Consider the following 19,259-nt stretch of genomic DNA (forward strand, 5'->3'; position numbering starts at 1 on the left):
TTCTTCAGCATTTCCCAAACCTTCAACTTCAATGGAAGGCAAAAAAGTAACAATAAAATGCAGTACACTGTGGCTGTACAGGACAACAGCAGATAATCTATCCATGAGGCAAGCTGAGACCTCATAACTACAGAAGTTTCTCTAACAAGCACAGTGCTTTTTTATTGTTGTTTTGGTTTTTGGTGCTTGTTTGTGGTGGTTTTTAATTACTTGTTCCCCCTACACAGTGTTTATCTCCCTACTGGGTGCCCTGGGAATTCCCACTGTGAGGAAACAGTTTGTTTTACACTGGGAATCTTGTAAACAGCAGTCATGCAAATTTCAGTCTGTTCACAGATCATAAATTACAACTATTTATAAAAAACTGAAGACATAGAACATGAAGCTTCAATATCCTCATACTGTGCTAATCCTAATTTGCTCCACCAATTAGGGACACAGCTCTAAAGCTGGGGGCCACCAGTGGCCAACCCACACAAACCAAACTCCTCACCCTCCCCAAGAGAGAAATTAGCACTGTAGTTCAGGTCAGTGGTACAGTTACAGAGGGCAGCCAGCACCAAACGCTTTTAATTAGACTGATTTCTTGCTTGGTGACAATAGACCACAGGGCTACAATAGGCTATCCCATAAAAATATTTGCTCCACTATGGAATGATCACGCCAGAATTACAGCATTACTGGAACCAGCAACAATAACCCCCAGTCTTGGCTTGATTGGTTGCAGTTAATTAAGTATCCAGAGTAACATGAGTAATTCAAATTATTTCGACATGTACTACTTTGTATATCTGTCAACAGATTTTTTTTTAAACCAGTAACCACTTACTCATAATGGACATTCAGAGAAAGACAAATTACTACCTTGTGAGAAAGGAAAAGATTATGAGCTTCATTCACTACTGCAAAGATGTTCAATGCCTTGGATGGAAGAGAGTGCACAGTAGCTAAGCATAGTTAATCAAGATTCAAAAAGGAAAGTAGAGAACACCAATATTCTCCTTTTTCTTCTATTCACTGAAAAAAAAGAGCACTAATCCACCACTAAATGCAGAATCAAGAAATCCGATTCCCCTTTCCCTCCCTCTCTCCTCCCTTCCCCCAGCTCCAAAAGCAGAATGTGCATAGAAGGACTTCCCGTACTGAGTGTAGCACCTGGGTAATTACGAATTACAACTGTGCAAACCACTGTACCGAATAGAGATGCCTGCCACTTAATTAAACCCTTTCTTAGAGAGGAAATGCATACACATTCACACTATCTCCTCTTCTTAATTGGTCTCAGACATTGCAGGAAGTTAGTCCCCAAGATTTGTCAGCCAGCCAGCCCACAGATGTTTCAGAAAGAAAACCAGGTCAGCATTACCAGGTTCGCTTCTTGGGCTCAAGGTGACAGGTCAGCAGATCAGTGCCTGCTGTCTGCAGCTGGCAGCTCCACCAAGGGAAAATGGTCTCTCAGTATTGGCCCAAATTCCTGCCAAATGTGTACTTCCCTTGGCAGGCCTGGCCTGGCCGGCGAGCTCCCCAGGCAGCCACGGCAGCTCCAGGAGATCTCAGTGCTGCAGCCACCTGCATTCACCCTGAAGGGCTCTGCAGGCACTCCCAAAACCCAGACTCCAGTGAACCCCAGGGTGCCTCTGGGTCAGCCTCACGTCATCGGCACCAGGGCCAAGACCTGCCTTACACCAGAACCACAGAGGGACGTGACTCAAAACATCCAAGCCCACGAGCGGAGCCTCCAAGCTCTGCACAAGAGTCCAAGCTCACTTCTCTTCTCTCTGACACATCAGCCTCACCTCTAATCTCCATGCTGTATTCCATAGCCCTTCAGAAAAAGACAGCAGACATCCCCACCGTGCCCCTGATGGAAAAAACTGAAATAATTCTGGAAAATTGCATGAACAAAATCTTTTCTTTTTTCCCCCCACATAAACACCAAGCCTGAGCTGACAACAGAAAACAGTGCTCCAAAAAAGAAATTCTAACTTAAATAGGCCATGATCAACATATTTGATCACCAATATAAAATAATTCTGCTGTGTATACAAAGATCTTTGAGCCCAGCAGGTGAATTCGTAAAAACTTTATACTCATTACTTCCATTAAAAAAACCACCAAGCAAAATAACAAACAAAAACAAACCCTGTATTATACTTTACTATTTATTATCTCAAAAAAGAAAAAAAGGTTGGACTAAAACTCCTCTGAAGCTGTTGTTTGTGGCCCACCTGGCAGTGTTCACCCAATCGTATAACTCTTCAGCCAAACTTTGACCTTTCAAAACCTGCAATCTTCTGCCACTTACGGAATAACACAAAGACAAATTTAGCAATAAACCTTGTCAGCTGCTATCAATGGCTATCAGTACCTTCAGTATCTGAATTACTGCCTCAGCTTTAACAAACACCTGATGCCATCTTTTTGCATCACTCAGTACTCCAGGGTATATCTATTTATGGAGAGCAAATCACTTGCCTAATTCATTAGAGGACAAAAACAATATCAACCAAACACAGACAAACAGCAGCAAAACAGGCTTATTTAGATTAATAGCTCACAGAACAAGAACCTTCATTTTTTATTTGGGCATCTTCTACAGCTGTGGAAGGGAAAGTCAGAACAATAACAGTGCTGCTCTGAGAATGCAATTCTACAGCTTGGGGTGGGGAGAAAAGAATCACTCTGTGAAGAACTCCTATTAAACAAGACAAAATGAAGAAGACATGGCATAAACATGAAGTTTACAAAGTCAGTTAGAAAAACACTGTTTCATATTCCATTAGAGAAATCTGCACAAACCATTTTCCTAGCAAGTTACAGCCCTGAGTACTGGGCAAGGAGACGATGACTGCATGAAGGCAGCATTAAAGAGGGTTTAGAAGTTCTGCCGGCAGGAATTACGAGTTTTCCTGGGAGCAGCTGTCCCTTCCCAAGGCTGATGGATGCACACCGGGCTGAACCCCAGGCTGGAGCGATCCCGCTCCTCCCGCTGCAGGAGAACGGGCGCCATCTCGTGGCAGTTCTGTGCTTTGGCACCCCAACAAAGCCGCCGCTGTCACCCAAAATCTCCCCCAAGTATTCTTCTGTTAAAATATATTAACTGTTTAATGGCAGTCGAGGAACTGCCTGGAAAATATCTCTAAGCTAAAAGTCCAGTGCTGAAAATACAACCGAGTGTGTCATGATTAACATGGTTTGTCAGTGAAGATGGTCAACAACTCAATTACTCAAATACTGGGTTTTGAAGAAATACAAACTACATCAGCACATCCTGGAGAGAAGGAGTACAAGAAGCTTGTTTTCTCAACACAGCCCTTTCCTAATAACAGTCCTAAAAAAGCCGTGTATAAATATCCTTCTATAGGACAGTGCACTCCAAAATAAATAAGACTTTCTACTCACAGAGCAAGAATTTTAACATTTTGTGCTTTTTTCCTTTTCCAGCTGAAACCAACTCTACAGCAGAAATACCAAACCAGAGCAACACATGGCAAATGTATGAAAACCCCTGGCAGCATAACAGTAACACACAAAAAAGACCTACATCCACAATAAAAATCAGATCCAACTATACTGCAAAGTAGGCAGTAAGAAGTCAAGAAATCCAAAGGACATAAAGTTGAACACAAGAAAGATGACACAGATTTATAATGTGTACACATGAACCATATATAACACATATGATGAGTCCTGTTTTATTATCTGGCTACTGTGCAGCACAGGGATGTTTTGCTATAGAGCTACAGCTGTCTTTATTTCCACTGTTTATGAAAGAGAAAAAAGCCCAGGAGCTTACAAGTGGAATCCAGAACTAGGAAACACAAGATTAGCCAGAGTCAACTGTTAATGAACTTGTCTTCCCCCCACAAGGTGAAGCATTATAAACACTCTTCCATTGTCACCAAAAAGAGACCAGTACTAAAAACAGTAGGATTACCACTACACTCCTGAAAGCTGCACCTCCTTCCCAAGTATTATTACATAAAATTACACTGCAAGGGCTGATCATAAGCCAATCTGACAAAAAGCCTGCTGGGAGCAGGCAATCAGTGAACAGAAACCACTGAGAGCAGACACTGAACAAGCCCTGTGGAAGTGCTGGAGGAAATGAAAAATCATCCTCTCCTAAAACACCACATACTGCATGCACTTCCCTTACATCCTCTGTAGCAATGAAGAACCTGATAAGAAAAGATGAGAAATCCTAATTGATTCCCTTTTCCCTTTCTTATCTAGTTATTAGCAAACAGAACATTGCTCTGGCTCTTTGGGACAATCAGCCAACTTGTTCCTGTTTCTTTTCTGCTATGAGATGGGCAATTAACTCTTCTCAAACTTTCACCAACAGCATTCTCCAGGATCCAACCAGGACAATGATCTCTCATCATCTTCATCATCCTGATCAAAAATTAATGTAATTCATACTGTAAGAAGTCTGAGCAAGGAAAAAAAAAGAACAATGGGGGGGGGGGGAGGAGGGGGAAGGGAAAATCATCCAGTCCCACTTGCCTCAATTGCATGAAAAGATGATCTTTCTCAAAAGCAATTTCCCTTTCTGTAGGAGAAGGTGCCATTAATAGCACTAAACAATATGGCCCAATCACAAAACTAGCACTTCACAGTGAATATTCTGATTTTAAATGAAGGAGTTATTAGACTTCAACAGGCAGAATCACTTGGTTCCATTTCTCTCCCACTGTGAAATTACCTCGTTAAACCTTTAACAGCTTGAGGTAAGTAGAAAGCTTTTACTCCAAAAGGTTTTGCAAAAAGGATTCCTACAATTTCTGTCCATACCTTACCACAGAAGACTTAGCATAATTCCATCTTCATCTAAAGGCATGGATCCTCAACAGATGCAGGAGAGAACCTCAAGCATGCTACCTACTGGCATGCCTCTGGAAAAGGTTCATTATCCTCATTAAACAGAAAACACTGAGAAAAATAAGGGGGCTTCCCCAAGTTGGAACACAAGTATCTTTTACATGAAACAGTGATGTCTCCAAATCATATGTACATATCCAAACATTCCTGCTTCCAAACAATCCCAGCAGTGTGCAGACACAGCTCTGTGGCTGGGTATGTGGAATGAAAGGAATGAAGAAACAACTGGCAAGATGAGGTTCTGCAGTACATGTTTCAGCTTTGACCCAGTGTGAAAGGTGATCAGTGCTCATATCAAACAGTTACTTACAAAGAAGCATCTCCTTTTCAGTGTAATAACATTGTAAGTACTTAGAGAAAATAAAGCAATGTTAAAACATGGCACACAAAAGATTCATATACACAGAACACCTTCTGCAGCAGAAGAAAATGATCAGAAATTGCACTATTTCCAGCTCCTTTTTATACCACAAACACAGGGGCCTTAAAAAATCTGGTTCACTGCTCCAGATGTCAGGAGGAGCTGTCAAATACCAGCATACAGACCAGCTGGTGTTACAAAACACAACTGGGGGGTGGGTTTGACAAAGTAACTAAAATAACACCATTTCTTCAGCTGCTTTTAGGGAAGGAAAGTCACAACATGATCTAGAAGCTCGTTTTGATGACCATATTTCAAAGGAAATATGTTACAACAGTTTGCCACAAGTAGCACATGTTCTCTTCTCCGGACATCTAAAATGCTTAGAAATTCACTTACTAAGCAAGCAGAATCCCTAACCAAAAAAAAAAAAAAAAAAAAAAAAAGGGAGCTATACACAAGAAGCTGAAACAAGAAGTTTCAAGAATTCAAAACTGAACCCTGGCTTTAGAGACACTGGTCAAGCTGATTTGGTGAAAAACATTTGTTAGTTCCCAAAGTTACACATTTTTTAAAGCATCTTCTTTTCTTCTCATATATAATAAAATGTACTAGAAGAGTTTCCACATGAAGAAGGGATAGCAAGAAAGCATGACCAACACACTTAAGAGATCAGTCAGAAGATTTAGAGGAAGGGGTTTAGAAGTCTTACTTCCCTCCAGAGCTGTGAGCACATACCTGATATTTAAGCCAGTGCTCTGGTCCAGTTTCTCCCAGCTTTGTAATTTTCCCAGAAGCTTCTACAGTAAAGATTAAAAGTAGAGTTAGGCACAGACAAACGTTCTGACAGCTCACTTCCCAGAGTTTTCTCACAATCTTCCATTCAAAGTCAGTGTCATTCCTTCTCCTCCTGTGGATTTCCTGACCTTATCCAGCACTTTCGGTTTGTCATTGTCCAGCCCTGGGTATCAAAGTTCTTACCACACATCTCTTTGACACCACCACGTCTGGACAGAGCTTGATGCCAAAAAAAGCCTTTCCAGCAAAAGAAAGGTAAAAGAGAAACATCAAGGCTAAAATAGACACTATGATGAGATTATTCTTTACACAAAATCTCCAGCTGAACAGTAGATATCCTTTTGCCTTTTACACCTTCCTTGCCATAACTCCCCTCATGCTGACTTTCCAGTTTGGGAATGCCTGGTTCGAGCCCATTAATTAAAAGAGCTATCGGATCTTAAGTAGCACAATACAGGAAGAGCCTAAAAGCCAGGACAGGCAATAAAGGAAACTCCTGTTCTGCTCACCCACCAGATGTTCCCAGCTCCTCACCTCATTTTCCAATTCCACAGTCACTAGCTGTGCTTGGACTTTCTCATAGCGTTCCAGTTTTCTTTGGAGACCTTCCACTTCCTCTTTAAGCAAACCATTGTTTTCTTTCATTTCCCTGGGGTGAAGAGACAGACAATTACTAAAAATTCATGCAACTCAATTCCCCTTCACAAACTTCCAGATATACAGGAATCCCAAAGGAACCATGACATTGAACATTCAACTGATTCGATTCTATAACCTTCACTGCAAAGCCACTGCTACAAAAAAAAAAAAAAAAAAAAAAAATTTTTATTGAAATTTTTTTTTTTCTACTTTAAGTACCATCCTAATTATGTCCAAACAAGCTGAAGCTTTGTGTCTGCTTTACTATTTGTCAAAACAGGGGTAACAAAAGACTCCAAACTCTGCTGTTCTGTCTGGCTGGAACACAGCAAGCAGTACAGACCCGGGCTTTGGAGCACTGCTCGGTTTTACTTCAATAGAGGTGTACAAGGTGAGATAAAACTGTACAAAAACAAATGACCTTTAATCTGTGCATATATATTTCTGTGCACAAAAAACAAGCATGAGAAAAAATTCCAAGATAAACAATTTAAAATTATAATTAAATGATTACAAGACCAAAATCTAGGAAAATAACTTAATTTTAGAAAAAAAAAGTCTGGCAAGATGACTCATTGTAATAATTTTTTTTAAAAAAACAACAACAGAGAACAACAAAGAAAGAGCTTTAAGGCAAGTTCTTTCACATTACATTGAATTTAACTTTCCAAATTGATTGCCACTTTGGAAATTCAGAAAGCCTACTCTACCAAGGGCTGTATAAGACTGCTTCAGAAATTTAAACAAAACATTTTCTAAACACTATTCTGGAACAAATGGCCTTTAAAATAGTGGTAACAAAAGCTAAGCAAAACCAGTTATTAAGGAAACATTCAGCTGCCTCTTCTCCCTGCAGGAAATTACTTCCCCAAGCTGTATGGAGTTTATCACTACCTTTAAACACTGAATTTTCTTCTAACAAACCGAATCACCACCCAGAACAATCAATGCACATTCCGAGGCTCTTGTGTTCAAGATTCCTCAGATCTTGTCACATCTTCCCATCTAGTAACCACCTCGACACTACTCAATTCATATGTAATACTTTAACTTGCTTCTGAACTTTCCCATGTGGAAACCCTAAAGAGGAACGTGAAAGTGCAGATAGTGCAGCTGTAGCAGGTACAGAAGAACACAAAATAACCCTCAACAAGTGAACCCTTTTTTCACCTGAAGTAGACGTTTTCCTCCCTGAGCTGGCGCAATTCACGCTCCATTTTTGGGAAACGAGCCAGTTCTGCCTTCATGTTCTTGACAATTATAGCATCGTGCTCCTGCTGGGACAACTTCTGCTCCAGATCCTGGAAAACATGGGATGAGAACAGGACAGCAATGAGAAAGTTGAAATTTGTAAGAGCTATTTCTGCACTGTACATTTTAAGCTCAAATCAAGGACTTGAATGAAGTTGGAAGGGAACTCAGGAGGTCATGTGGTCCAATCCATGCTCAAAGCAGGGATGACTCTTGTTGCACTTGTCATACCTGGGCTGGCCTCTTCTCTACACCTGCTTACCCCAAGTTCATAACAAAAAACCCTCAGTTCCTCATTAAAATGATCTCTTCTATCAACTGAACCAAATCTGTGATTTTCCTGTCCTCTATCCCTCCATCAATGAAGAGCAGAGAGGCATTTGAATGGCCTGCAAGCATTAGATACAGAAAGAAACACAAATCTGCATTTTAACATTATAGTATATGTTGGGGGTTTTTTTCCACTAAAAAACCAAATTATTTAGGGCTGTCTTGTAGACATATCCTGTTTTCCATCCTTTCATTTCAACGGAGAAAGTCTCCTCTTGCTGGCAATCAGGCTGGTTTTACAGCAAGGCAATGCCGCTGTCAGCACTGCTCAAACCAAACTCTCCACGTCTACCTCTGCCAGGAAGACAAGACAAAGAAAAAACATACACTCCCACCAGCCTATATGCTCATTTGGAAGAACATAAAGCATCTCTACTCACATTTAAGTTAGTGTGGTTTTGAAAGCTTTACAAGTAATTGCACTTCCTCAACACAACTGCAGAGGAAGGATTTTCTGGGAAGCAGGAAATAACTGTAGCTGCTGGGCTCATCACATACCATTTGAAACAAGATCACTCTAGAAGCAGCCTTTTGCAGAGCAGATTTGTGCTGTGGCACGAGACCAAAAAGAGCATTCCTCCAGAGCACTGCATAAGGATATAAATCACCTTTCTATAGAGAAAGCACGGTTTGTTTTCAATCAATTGATATAACAAAGGCAAAGTGTCACGTTACAGCTAATTGTAGATAGCCTGGTCCACCCAAGCTCAACTCTTGCTGGCAACCAACTCAGGTACTTATATGACAAACTAACCTTTCACTTCTGCAACAGCCAATTTTTTAAAAAGCAGCATTCTGTTCTTCCACTGAAGGAATTAAAGTCTAAAGCTTTACATAGGTCACAAAGTTTCTTACCTTAATCTTCTGTTCATATTCTGCCAGTAAGGACTGGCTTGCTTGCAGTGTCTGGATTTGCTGACTTGCCTCTTGCCATTTCCTGTTAGATGAAGACACAAGAGGCACTTGAGCACCCAGAAATCAGGTACCAGAAACAACCAGAAGTTCCTGACAGAGTCAAACAGCACTAATAATGTTAGTCTTATATAACATTCTCTTTCAGTTTCACAGTCATATCATCTCCCTCTAATTTAAAGACAAAAATATCCCTTCATTTTAATAAAAAGATGTAGATTGAGAAAAATACAAAAATCAAGCCACTTTAACTCTGAAGACAACAACTATACAGAGTAAACAAAACTTCACAACTTTGAAATTGAAGAGTTGAAGTTAGCAAGCAAGGAAAAGCATACTCATAACTTTCAATTACCCCTCCACTATGATTTAAGGTTTGATATTTTTGTTCTGTTCAGCCCATAAAGTTCAGATCAGCCTTTCCCACCCACATGCCTTCTGTTAACTCTCCAACAGGAACAAGAAACAACACTGAGATTTAAAGCTCAAGTTTGTGGGGTATTTTCCTCAAGGTACAATTGAAGTTGCACCTCAGAGTTGGTTTCAAACAACAGTTACAACCTGCACACCCAGATCAAAGAACCCCTTTGAAGAGCAGAAATCAAACGCTGCTTAAAGTTTTCTGAGTGATGACAGCTGCACAAGACTGAAGTTCTGTTGCCTTTTTCTCCCTACAGTCATTCATCCCTTGCTTACTTTTTTTCAGCATCCAGATGCTCCATCAGTTCCTGCTTCTGAGAGTCTTGGCTTGTCATCTGCATCTCTTGGTTCATTATATTCCATTGCAGCTCTGATATTTTCCCTTTTAATACAGTGATTGTCTGAATTAATGGGGAAAAAAAAAAAGCATAAACACACAAGGCTGTGACTCTTCAAGCTGGATATTACGGATGGTGATAGAAATAATTTCCAACTAAAAAGTACTAACACACTCTTAGAAACAATCCCATACTCTTGCAAACCATCAGACCTGCAAACCTACCTCAAACAAAGGCAAGAGAAAATAATTTTTCACTTTCATTTGCAATCCAAATTGTCATTTACATTATCTCTTAAATGGGTGACCTCAAACTGGAATGAAAAATATCGAACTTTAAAGTTAGATGATTCTTTTTCTAAATATTTTAGCTCTAAAGAAAAGCTCACAGGTTTGTTTCCAATAGCTATTACTGAGCTCCCTGTAACAGAAAAAAAAGAGAAATATCTCAAAACATTACAGATGTAGGGTGTCTTCTAGACAGAGAGACAGGTAGGGTTCTCATCTTGATACTGATGGAAATGGAAATAAAAGAACACAGACACAGAACTGCAGCACACATCTTTTGGGTGGGTTTAGTTTCTCTTATGTACCATCACTGTCTCCCTGGTTTTAATCACTGATAATTGGAACATTAAATCTGATTAACTGCTTTATCACATAGCTACATTTCCAGTAACACCTAGGCAGGAGCAGGGCTTAAGCACTTAGTGGTTGCTGATCCACAACTGGTGCGGGAAACCAAATTAAACAGAAAAGTTACAAATTATATAGCTGAACTTAGCTATAATGATATCTGAGAAGACAGAGGGTTGAGAAGCAACCCTCATTCGGTCTGGGCATCCAAATAAACTGAAACTGTTACCCAAGCATTCATTCTGCAGTAGAATGCACTGGCACTTAAGACACTTCAGGAAGACACACTTTGTTCATAACGCTGGTCTCATCCACTCTACTGTTCTCCCTACTTCCATGAACACTTTCCCATATTATCTCCTCCATCACTGTCCCTTTCTTCACACTTCTGAACCCAGATGCTCTATGTTGCCTCACACTTTTTTTCTCCTTCTCCATATCAGCTTGTCTAAAAAAATCTCTTCTCCTTCTGACCTGCTCACTTGTGTCTCAGCTTGGTTTGGCTCTGCACTTTGACAGAAAAGACACACAACACCAGGGTTTATTCATTTCCAGGTGATGAACATGGTGTTCCAGTTATTTTGTTTGAGGGCTTTTTTAATCAAAAAGGGCATTTTCAAGTCATAAGAACTGCAAAGTCACCTGAAGCTATAGATGGGTTAAAAATTACTCTGTTCTTACTTCATTAGCTTCAGCTAATTTGCTCTCTTTCTCTTGCAGCTTTTCACTCATTGTCTCCATGCTCTTCTTGTAAGATTTGTTCATTTCCATTTGTTCTTTCAGTTTATTTTCAGCCTCTGTTTCCCTTTCCTGGTACTGCTTTATGCGTGTGAGCAGCTCCTGGTTACGGTCAGCCTCTCGCTTGCCAAGGGAAAAAACACAAAGAGACATAAGAAGAAAGCAGCAGAAAGGTGAAGCCATTTTTCCTTCTTCTGTCTTCATCCCTTATTACCACGGTCACCAATGGTAATTGCTTCACCATGAAGCAAAGTTACTCAGACCACAGCTTTAACCTAGCAAGGACAAAAATCTGATGAGCAGCAACTCAATGGAATTACCCAGGGAAATGGAGCTGGAAAATTAAGAGACCAAATCTCCCAAATCTCTTACACTAAGACATGACTATAAGAATACAGACTTCACAGACTCCACTGCACACTCTCCAGCAGATCAAAGATGAAAACATTCCATCTCCAATGTAAAGCTGACCCATGCACAGCAAATTCACTTTCAGAAACTCAGATCTCAACAGTTGGGTTAGTAAGACAAACTTCCCTCTGCAACTTCTGGAAATGAGGCCATTTAAAAGAAAATATTATCAACTAACACAATAAATACTTTTGCAGTCTGACAACCTTTCATATACCATTTCAGTTTATTCCTACCACAAATTGATTAATACTTATTGAAAAAATGCATAGTAAATTGCTTTGCTAATCAAAGCAACTCGAGACATGGATTTGCATAGCAAGCAAGGATTATGCAAAGCAATGTGAGGTTCCTAAAACCTTTATCTGCATGACTTGGAAAAACACAGAATCTGAGCAGGGTAATTACCACAGTGCTGGATTAATGCTGCTCCCTTTTTTTGTACCAGTATTTCAAGAGTTTCTGTGACTGACTCAGCTATATTCCAGTTTGAACTCTTCCTGGCTTAATCCCACATCACCTGACTTCAGAGGAAAGAGGAATTTAGTCACTGACTCCCTATTTCACAACCACACACTAAATCTGTCACCCAGCATCCTCACAAAATACAACAAAACATACTCATCACTTTTTACAGATTTCTTTTTCGATAATCACACACATATAAGACTTTTATTATGCTACAAAAGACACTGATCTACAGCTTATTTCAGTAACATCATTAAGCAAACATATGTGGGCAGAAAAGCAGAACCCAATAAAAGCTGTTAGTCCCTGAGTGAGGCTCACTGTTTTATCAGTGCAGGCTCTCTTGCGTGACACCGCATGGCTGGCACTGCTGCCATTCCAATTAATTACAATCACACAAACTAAATGCTTGCAATTGTGCCAGCAGAAGTTTAAACTCTTATAGGAGAAAAATAACTAAATACTTCTGGGAGAAACAAATAACAAATCCCTTTTGTTATTGCTACCCATGACAATTTCAGTGCTAAACTAACAGAGCCCAGTGATCAGATCATCAGTCTGTCAACCTAACGAGGCTTCACGTTCACACTCCGGTGTGCATTAGCAGGTTAGTGCAGTGCACAGAGAGGGTTAGTGCAGAACAGAGCAGTTCTGCAGACCTGTTGGTGCTGGCAACTTGACACCCACACCTGCAATAAATGCAAACACAGTAAATGTATTCCAGATTCACTGAAGTCCTGCTCTGAAGACAGTGTCCATTAGCAACTGGAGAACACCAGGCTTGCTCCTGGAGCACACCTTTCAGTTTAGTTTCACTCCAAAAAAGAGTAACTATACACATTCTGAGACAGTCCACTGCAAACCAAAGCACAGCACATGAGAAGTGGAGAGCACATCCCTGAACCAAACAAAAACACCACTGTAAACGCTCTCCATGTGTTCTGGCTTAGGCCAATGATGCCAAGCCATGTGCAGACATCCCCCTCACCTCATAGTTCCTGGCATTGGCATTAGCTGCCTTCTCCAGCTCGATGCGAGCTCGTTTGTGGCTCAGCTCCATCTGCATCTTCTCCCGTTCCACCTGCAGCAGCTGGGATTTGGAGTGGATCTGCCCAGCTTGTTCTTCCAGCTGGCCAGTTCATGTGTGAAAAAGGACATTGCACACCATTAACAGCACAGCAATACCATCATGCCTCCCACCCTGTACTGCTCAGCTGACATTAACCTGCCATTTTACAAACTATCACCAAATTTGTGGTACTTCTCACACCAGCTGCAGATGGGGAAACCAAGAGTTCAACGTCATGCTCAGAAACCCACATCAAACCAAGGTGAATTAGAAAGAAAGTAATTCCAGGTTCTTAAGTTGAAATTCCTTGATCAGTCTCTAGATGTAGTCTGAAAAAATCTACTTCTCTATCTAAGAAGTTAATTATGAACTCCCCAAACCTCATAAAAGAGCAGCTAGCCAAGAAGCACAGATCATGCTCCCAATAAAACGTAACTGCTGAACAAAATAACAGGTTTTTCTACAACCTGTACAGCATCACACTTCATTTTTTTCATTCAAATTATCTGAGAGAACAGACAATACTAACAGAATTCCTCAGGTCCTGGTGATGTACATCCAACACGCAGTTAATGGAAATTTAACCAGAGAGAGCCTCCTCCAACTACTGCTGCCACCAGAGATGTAGCACAGACAGAAAATGCTTAAATTTTTGTCAACATTCCAAATGCAAAGTAGATTATTAAAAAAAAAAAAGGCTTATTTTGTACCTAGAGGCTGAAATATAAATTATATTAAGATACAGAATAGAGAAACTTCATTCCAGCCTAATAAACAGTCCCTGGGATCTAAGATGTCAATTTACTTTATGCTTTATGAGACTGAAGCAACAGGAAAAAAAAGTAAATAACCCAGGTGGATAAAACAGAAGTGGATAAGAAAGCACAGCTGGTTTGCATATCAAAGCCACAGCACAATCCAGGCAAAGAAGCCTCTAAATCCTGAAAAAAGGTAACAAAGTGTCTTACTAGAAAAATGTTAAGATATAAAGCTCCTTTGTTCAGCAACATGAAAACAACTTACGATTTAATTTCCTGACCTGGTTCACAGATATAACTAGCGGGGAATAAATTCAAAGGACCTTTCTTAAACTTTTACAAAACAGAAATACATCTGTTTGACACTGAAAAAAAAAATTAAATACATTCTGGAAAAGATTCTGGAATGCTGACAGCAGGCTTCCTTTATTGAGTTTGTGTCAATTTCAGAACGTCAATTTCAGAAACAATGGTCAGATGCAACTGAAATTCTCAACTCCTGGAATCCAAAGGAGCACACGATCACACTGAAGTGATACTCCAGGAATCACCAAGATGAGGACTCCTCACCTGCATCCTCTGCTGGTACTGCATCTGTAAGGAGCTTTGAGATGATCCTGGTGTAGCCAGCCCAGATACCCCCTCCATACGCTGTGAAATGAAGTTGTTGAGGGATCTCAGGGTGGAGAAAACAGTGGTATTATTTTCCAAGTCCTCCATGGCTCTGGAAATGGACAGAAAATTATCAGCAAAACATTCAGAGCAAGCTGCTCTGCTAAAGAGGGATCCATCACTGCCCTGAGGAAACACTGAACACAAGATCTCCCAGTTTACAGGGTAAAATCAATCTGCAAATCACTGCTGGGATCCACAGAAAACATGACCCCACCCAGGCTGAAGTCGTGAGTCTGAAATGAGAAAAAGATGCAAGGCAGCCTTTTCTTCTTTGACCAAACCAAACTCATTGTTCTTCCTTCTAACTTTTGAAGCTGATGGCAGCACAATTAACTCCAGAACAGCAGCAAATCCTTCCTGCTACACAATTTATTTCTGGTTTCCCAGAAGCACTTTGCACTCTAGTTTCCAGCAAGAAGTCTTCCCAAGTCCACTGATCACTTGCATAAGTGAAACTGTATCTCATAATTCATATTAAAGTTTTTGCAACTCTTCCTTCAAATTCAGAAGTGTATTAACTAAAAGGCCAAAGATAAATCAAGCCTGGAGCTCAGAAAAGCCTGCAAAGTTTCCCAGGAGATTTCAGGAAGCCTTAAGTGAGTCCCTCCAGTGACTGCACACTCCATAAATCCCCAGAAACACCGATAAAGGTTCAGGACCAGGAAAGGGAGTCACAACATCTACCACAAACAGAGGCTTGGGGCTATCTTCGGGCTCCTGCATTCTCGGGGTTACACAGCAGCTACTGTTTGGATTTACAGCACGAGGAGGAGCAGCGCAGAAGCAACAGATCTGCCAAAACACAAACTGAGCACTGGAGTACCCACTGCACCTGCCAACAGGTAGCTCCAGCAAGCCCGCTCTCAAACCTACTAACAACTAAGACGACACGCAGGTGTGTGACCCGGTTCGGAAAACCCCGCGGCCAAGGCTCCCTCGGGGCTCCCTCGGGGCACCGAACACCGACAGCGGCCGCGGCGGGCACGGGGCAGCTCCGGCACCGCGGGGTTCACCCGCACGATTCCCCCGGGGGGAGACCGGTGTGCGACAGGCGCGGCCGCAGCCCTGCCGCCCTCCCTCTCCCCTCGTCCTTCCCTCATCCCTCATCCCTCATCCCTCCCTCGCCCGCTCACCCGCCACGGCGCGCGCCCCGCTTGGATCTCCCTCCTCGCCCCGGCCACGGGATCTCGCGGGAACTCCGCGCCCGCCTCTCGCGAGAACGGCGGCGCCGGCAACCCGTAACGACGGGATTACGAGCGCAGCACTCCGCGCGCTACCGTAATGCCCCGACAAGGCGCTACGGTGCTCCCGGCTCAGCTCGGCCTGCTCCCCAAAAACGGCCTCCTGCCCCGGCAGGAATCTGTAAGCCGCCCCAAATTAGCTGTTTATGACGAGACAGGCCTGGGAGTCTTACAAACAGCCTCTCGTATTATTCATGCCACAGTCAGCCTGATAGAAGTGCTATTTCATGTCAAAGTTGTCACTTTCAGATAAGGCAGCGGCTGAATTTATTTGTGCAAACAGATTTCCGGCAATTCAGTCATTCTCCCTAGCTGGATTTCAGGAACATCTTGTCTTTTCACCTGAAATATGAGAAATACCACTGGTCACACCTAAAACATGACTGAAGACACTGGGGAGATGATGTGCATGGCAATGACCCAGTGCCGCTGCTACTCAGTGGATTTATGAGCGGCAGGAAGCAGCAATTCCTAAATATAACCTGTGTCTGTAGGAAAGGCAGCAGAGCCACGGGGCTGAACGTTCCCGAGTCAGCCGTGCCTCTCACATGGCTCTGCTACACATCCCACATGAGGATGCACATCCTGATGTGCACAGAAACACCTTCTATTTTTACATGTGCTAATAAATTGCGCCAGCTTCTAAAAGGCACGGAATTGGCTCAAACTCCCCTTGCTGTTCCCTCACATTCTGACAATCACCTTTATGGTCAGTCTCATGTATGACAGCATTAAGAGTGCAACAATTTTCAAGCACACATTAAAAACACATATAATCAGCGTTTTATTTTCATTTCCACTACTCCAGCCCCAGAGGTTGCCTTTTGGGCTATTCCTCTCCATTCCCAACCATTTTGTCCACAGGTATTTAAAAAGCCTGATGGACTTCAAGAAGAGTAGCAAATTTTCCCAGGGTCTTAACGGTGGGATTTTTCTTTAAACACCCACTAAATTCAGATTTCCAATCAATGTCTGAGAATCTGCAGTTCTTGACTTTCATTTCCCCCTGTACAGCCTTGCCAAGTAATAAGATTCCGCAGAGTCCTTCCGGCTGGCCTGAGGCTTTATAGTTCTCACATCCCAGAACTGTCCCTTCAGTCTGTTTTGCAGAAGACGGGCCTCAGATCCATCCCAGAATTTACAGAGCATCGTTCCTTTCGGCTTTAAAATGCTTTGGCATATATTCAGAAGGCCTAAACACAGACTGATCAGCTTCTGATGATCCAGTTCTTTAATGCCTGTCGCGTTGGGTGCCATGTCACTCAGGATGACATCTGCCTTCCCTAAGGGAAGCAGGCTCTGGATCGTCCTCAGTGCGCTGGGGTCTGCGATGTCAGTCTCCGACAGGAAAACCGCTCCTTCCAGAGGAGAAATCCGCAGGAGGTCAACGCCAAGCACGAAGCCAGTGGGGACAGCAGGATCTGCAAGGATGAATGACACAGGGAACACTCAGGGTGGCTGCAAAAACCTGCACCTGCATGAGCTCTGTGCCAGTCAATAAACAAAACCCATCACCTGCCACAGCTGCCTTCTCGTCCCCTGGCAGTTTGCTGGGTGCATCTGCGTGGAGGGTTGGCCATAAGCTCATCTGTTCAAGACATGAAAACTCAGCTAGTCTGGATAAGCAAGGGGGATTTTTCTTGGTTTTCTGCTGCTCTTTCAAGGCTGACAGTCCAGAAATCCTGAGCAATGGTGCAGATTATAGCACCTTATCTTGTAAATATTAATGGCTTCACCCACATAAACCATGCACAGTGGTTGCTTCGACTTTTCAAGAAGGGAAATAATATTCCAGATAAGCCAAGGTAATTGCTGGAGGTCACACCTTTTTCAGTAGTAGATGAAGGGATCTTCCCCATAACAGCTAATCAGAATACTAGCACCACATGGCATGTTTTATTTCATAAACACAATTTCTCCAGACCATAAGATTTACTAGGCTCACCCCTTAATGTTTTTATCAGTGACTCTGGCACTTGCCAGTACCCATGTTCTCTCCCCATACTGTTACCATCATACTATTTCCTAGATTTCATAGTATTTAGATTCCATAGTATTTCACAGATCTCTCACACACTTCACGAGCAGTATCATCCCCATCTTGCCTGCCAAAAAACTGCACTTACCAGTACCTAAAGCATTGACCCTCTCTACAGCAACCTGGCTCCAAGCACCAGGTGCTGCTCCACAGTCGAGAACAGAAAGTCCTGGACGAAGAACACAGAGCTTGTTATCAATTTCCAGCAACTTGAAGGCACTTCGGCAACGGTAATGCTGCTGCTTCGACGCCTTGACAAAGGGATCCTTCAAGTGCCTCTCCAACCACCTCTGCTCAGTTCCAGTCTTCCTCAGAAACCTCACCGTGGTGTGCAGGCATCTGCTCATCCAACGCCAACAGCTGCCGGGAAGAGAGGCGAGTCAACCAGTTAGTACCTAACCACTCTGTATTTCGAAAGTCTCTATAATAATTAGTTCCAGCCACTACAGGCAGCCCGGGGAGGGTGTGGAGTCTCCCTGGCTGAAGACATTCGAAACATAGCTGGACACGTTCCTCTGTCACCTGCTGCAAGTGATCCTGCCTTGGCAGGGAGGTTGGGCTAGATGGTCTCCAGAGGTCCCTCCCAGCCCAAACCATTCTGATTCCAAAGAGAAGCCTCCAAATTTGAGATTTTTGGCACCTTTACTTATCAGGTCCAACCACAACAGCAGCGTCAGGTTTTGGATGAGGTCTCACGTGTCACCCTGAGCTAAGGGGGAAAAGAGACCCCACTCCAGCTTCTGCTCTGGTGTTTTAAGGACACGACATGGCAGAGTGATCCCAGTACGGTCCTGTGCTGCCTCAGCGGGGCTGGCGGCCTCCGTGAGCCCCTCGGAGGAACGGGGAGATGCCCGAGCTCCTGCAGGCTCCAAGCAGAGCAACCAAACAGCCACGGCCCGGGCCAGGGCACAACGACCGCACGGCATTTCCAGCAACCGCAAACCCCAAATGCACATTAACCCATTCCCGAAGGAAACTCCAGGCACCGGCACTAACGACACCCTCCCATCCCCCGGGTGGGCGCCGCGATCGTCTCAGCAGCCCCGCCACGCACCTGCCCGCGGCAACGGCAGCTCGCGCCGAGCCCGCCATGGCCGCCTCAGCCCGCCCCGCCACGCCTCCCCTCACGGCGGCCGCGGGCGGGGCGGCGGCGGCGCGGGAAGAGCCGGGACGGGCCGCGGCTGAGGGGGACACCGAGAGAGCCGTGAGTGTGGGGCTGAGGAGCGCGGGGACAGCGACAGGGGCTCAGGGTGACACCGAGAGAACCGTGAGTGTGGGGCTGGGGAGTGCGGG

The 19,259-nt window shown here is 43.2% G+C and overlaps 3 protein-coding genes across 9 annotated transcripts in view; 1 reads left to right on the forward strand and 2 right to left on the reverse strand.

The window, feature by feature from the left end:
• Positions 1-15,897, reverse strand: part of MAD1L1 (mitotic arrest deficient 1 like 1) — a 348,924-nt gene extending 333,027 nt beyond the window's left edge. Inside the window, exons 1-9 of one of the 2 annotated variants that reach the window (XM_042037256.1) lie at positions 15,821-15,897; positions 14,583-14,736; positions 13,174-13,314; positions 11,250-11,429; positions 9,872-9,996; positions 9,119-9,200; positions 7,853-7,983; positions 6,578-6,692; positions 5,984-6,045 (exon numbers count right to left, since the gene is read on the reverse strand). In XM_042037256.1, coding sequence (XP_041893190.1) covers positions 5,984-6,045; positions 6,578-6,692; positions 7,853-7,983; positions 9,119-9,200; positions 9,872-9,996; positions 11,250-11,429; positions 13,174-13,314; positions 14,583-14,732 — 986 coding nt within the window. In that variant the 5' untranslated portion in view covers positions 14,733-14,736; positions 15,821-15,897. Of the gene's footprint in view, positions 1-1,366; positions 1,454-5,983; positions 6,046-6,577; positions 6,693-7,852; positions 7,984-9,118; positions 9,201-9,871; positions 9,997-11,249; positions 11,430-13,173; positions 13,315-14,582; positions 14,737-15,820 lie in introns of those variants that run through there. The other variant, XM_042037260.1, reaches the window with a different exon arrangement.
• A 791-nt stretch (positions 15,898-16,688) lies between these two features.
• Positions 16,689-19,082, reverse strand: MRM2 (mitochondrial rRNA methyltransferase 2). 4 transcript variants are annotated; one of them, XM_042037018.1, is made up of 3 exons: positions 19,021-19,082; positions 18,061-18,326; positions 16,689-17,349 (listed from the first exon to the last, which is right to left on the reverse strand). In XM_042037018.1, the coding sequence occupies exons 1-3, from the start codon at positions 19,056-19,058 to the stop codon at positions 16,925-16,927; spliced, it is 729 nt and encodes a 242-aa protein (XP_041892952.1). In that variant the 5' UTR covers positions 19,059-19,082; the 3' UTR covers positions 16,689-16,924. The 4 variants fall into 4 exon arrangements, with proteins under 4 accessions (XP_041892952.1, XP_041892950.1, XP_041892954.1 ...); XM_042037016.1 differs by having other exon boundaries at positions 18,055-18,326; XM_042037020.1 differs by lacking the exon at positions 19,021-19,082 and adding an exon at positions 18,921-18,992 and having other exon boundaries at positions 18,055-18,326.
• Positions 19,083-19,093: 11 nt separating this feature from the next.
• The window catches only part of NUDT1 (nudix hydrolase 1), a 5,120-nt gene continuing 4,954 nt past the window's right edge, over positions 19,094-19,259 (forward strand). Inside the window, exon 1 of one of the 3 annotated variants that reach the window (XM_042037024.1) lies at positions 19,094-19,170. The gene's annotated coding sequence lies outside the window, so the exon portion shown is untranslated. Of the gene's footprint in view, positions 19,171-19,215; positions 19,234-19,259 lie in introns of those variants that run through there. The other 2 variants (XM_042037028.1, XM_042037025.1) reach the window with 2 other exon arrangements.

The sequence above is a fragment of the Corvus kubaryi genome, unplaced genomic scaffold, assembly GCF_017639235.1.
Source record: "Corvus kubaryi isolate FWS band 111438036 unplaced genomic scaffold, C.kubaryi_AGA036_p1.0 37387, whole genome shotgun sequence".
Taxonomy (NCBI): Eukaryota; Metazoa; Chordata; class Aves; order Passeriformes; family Corvidae; genus Corvus; species Corvus kubaryi.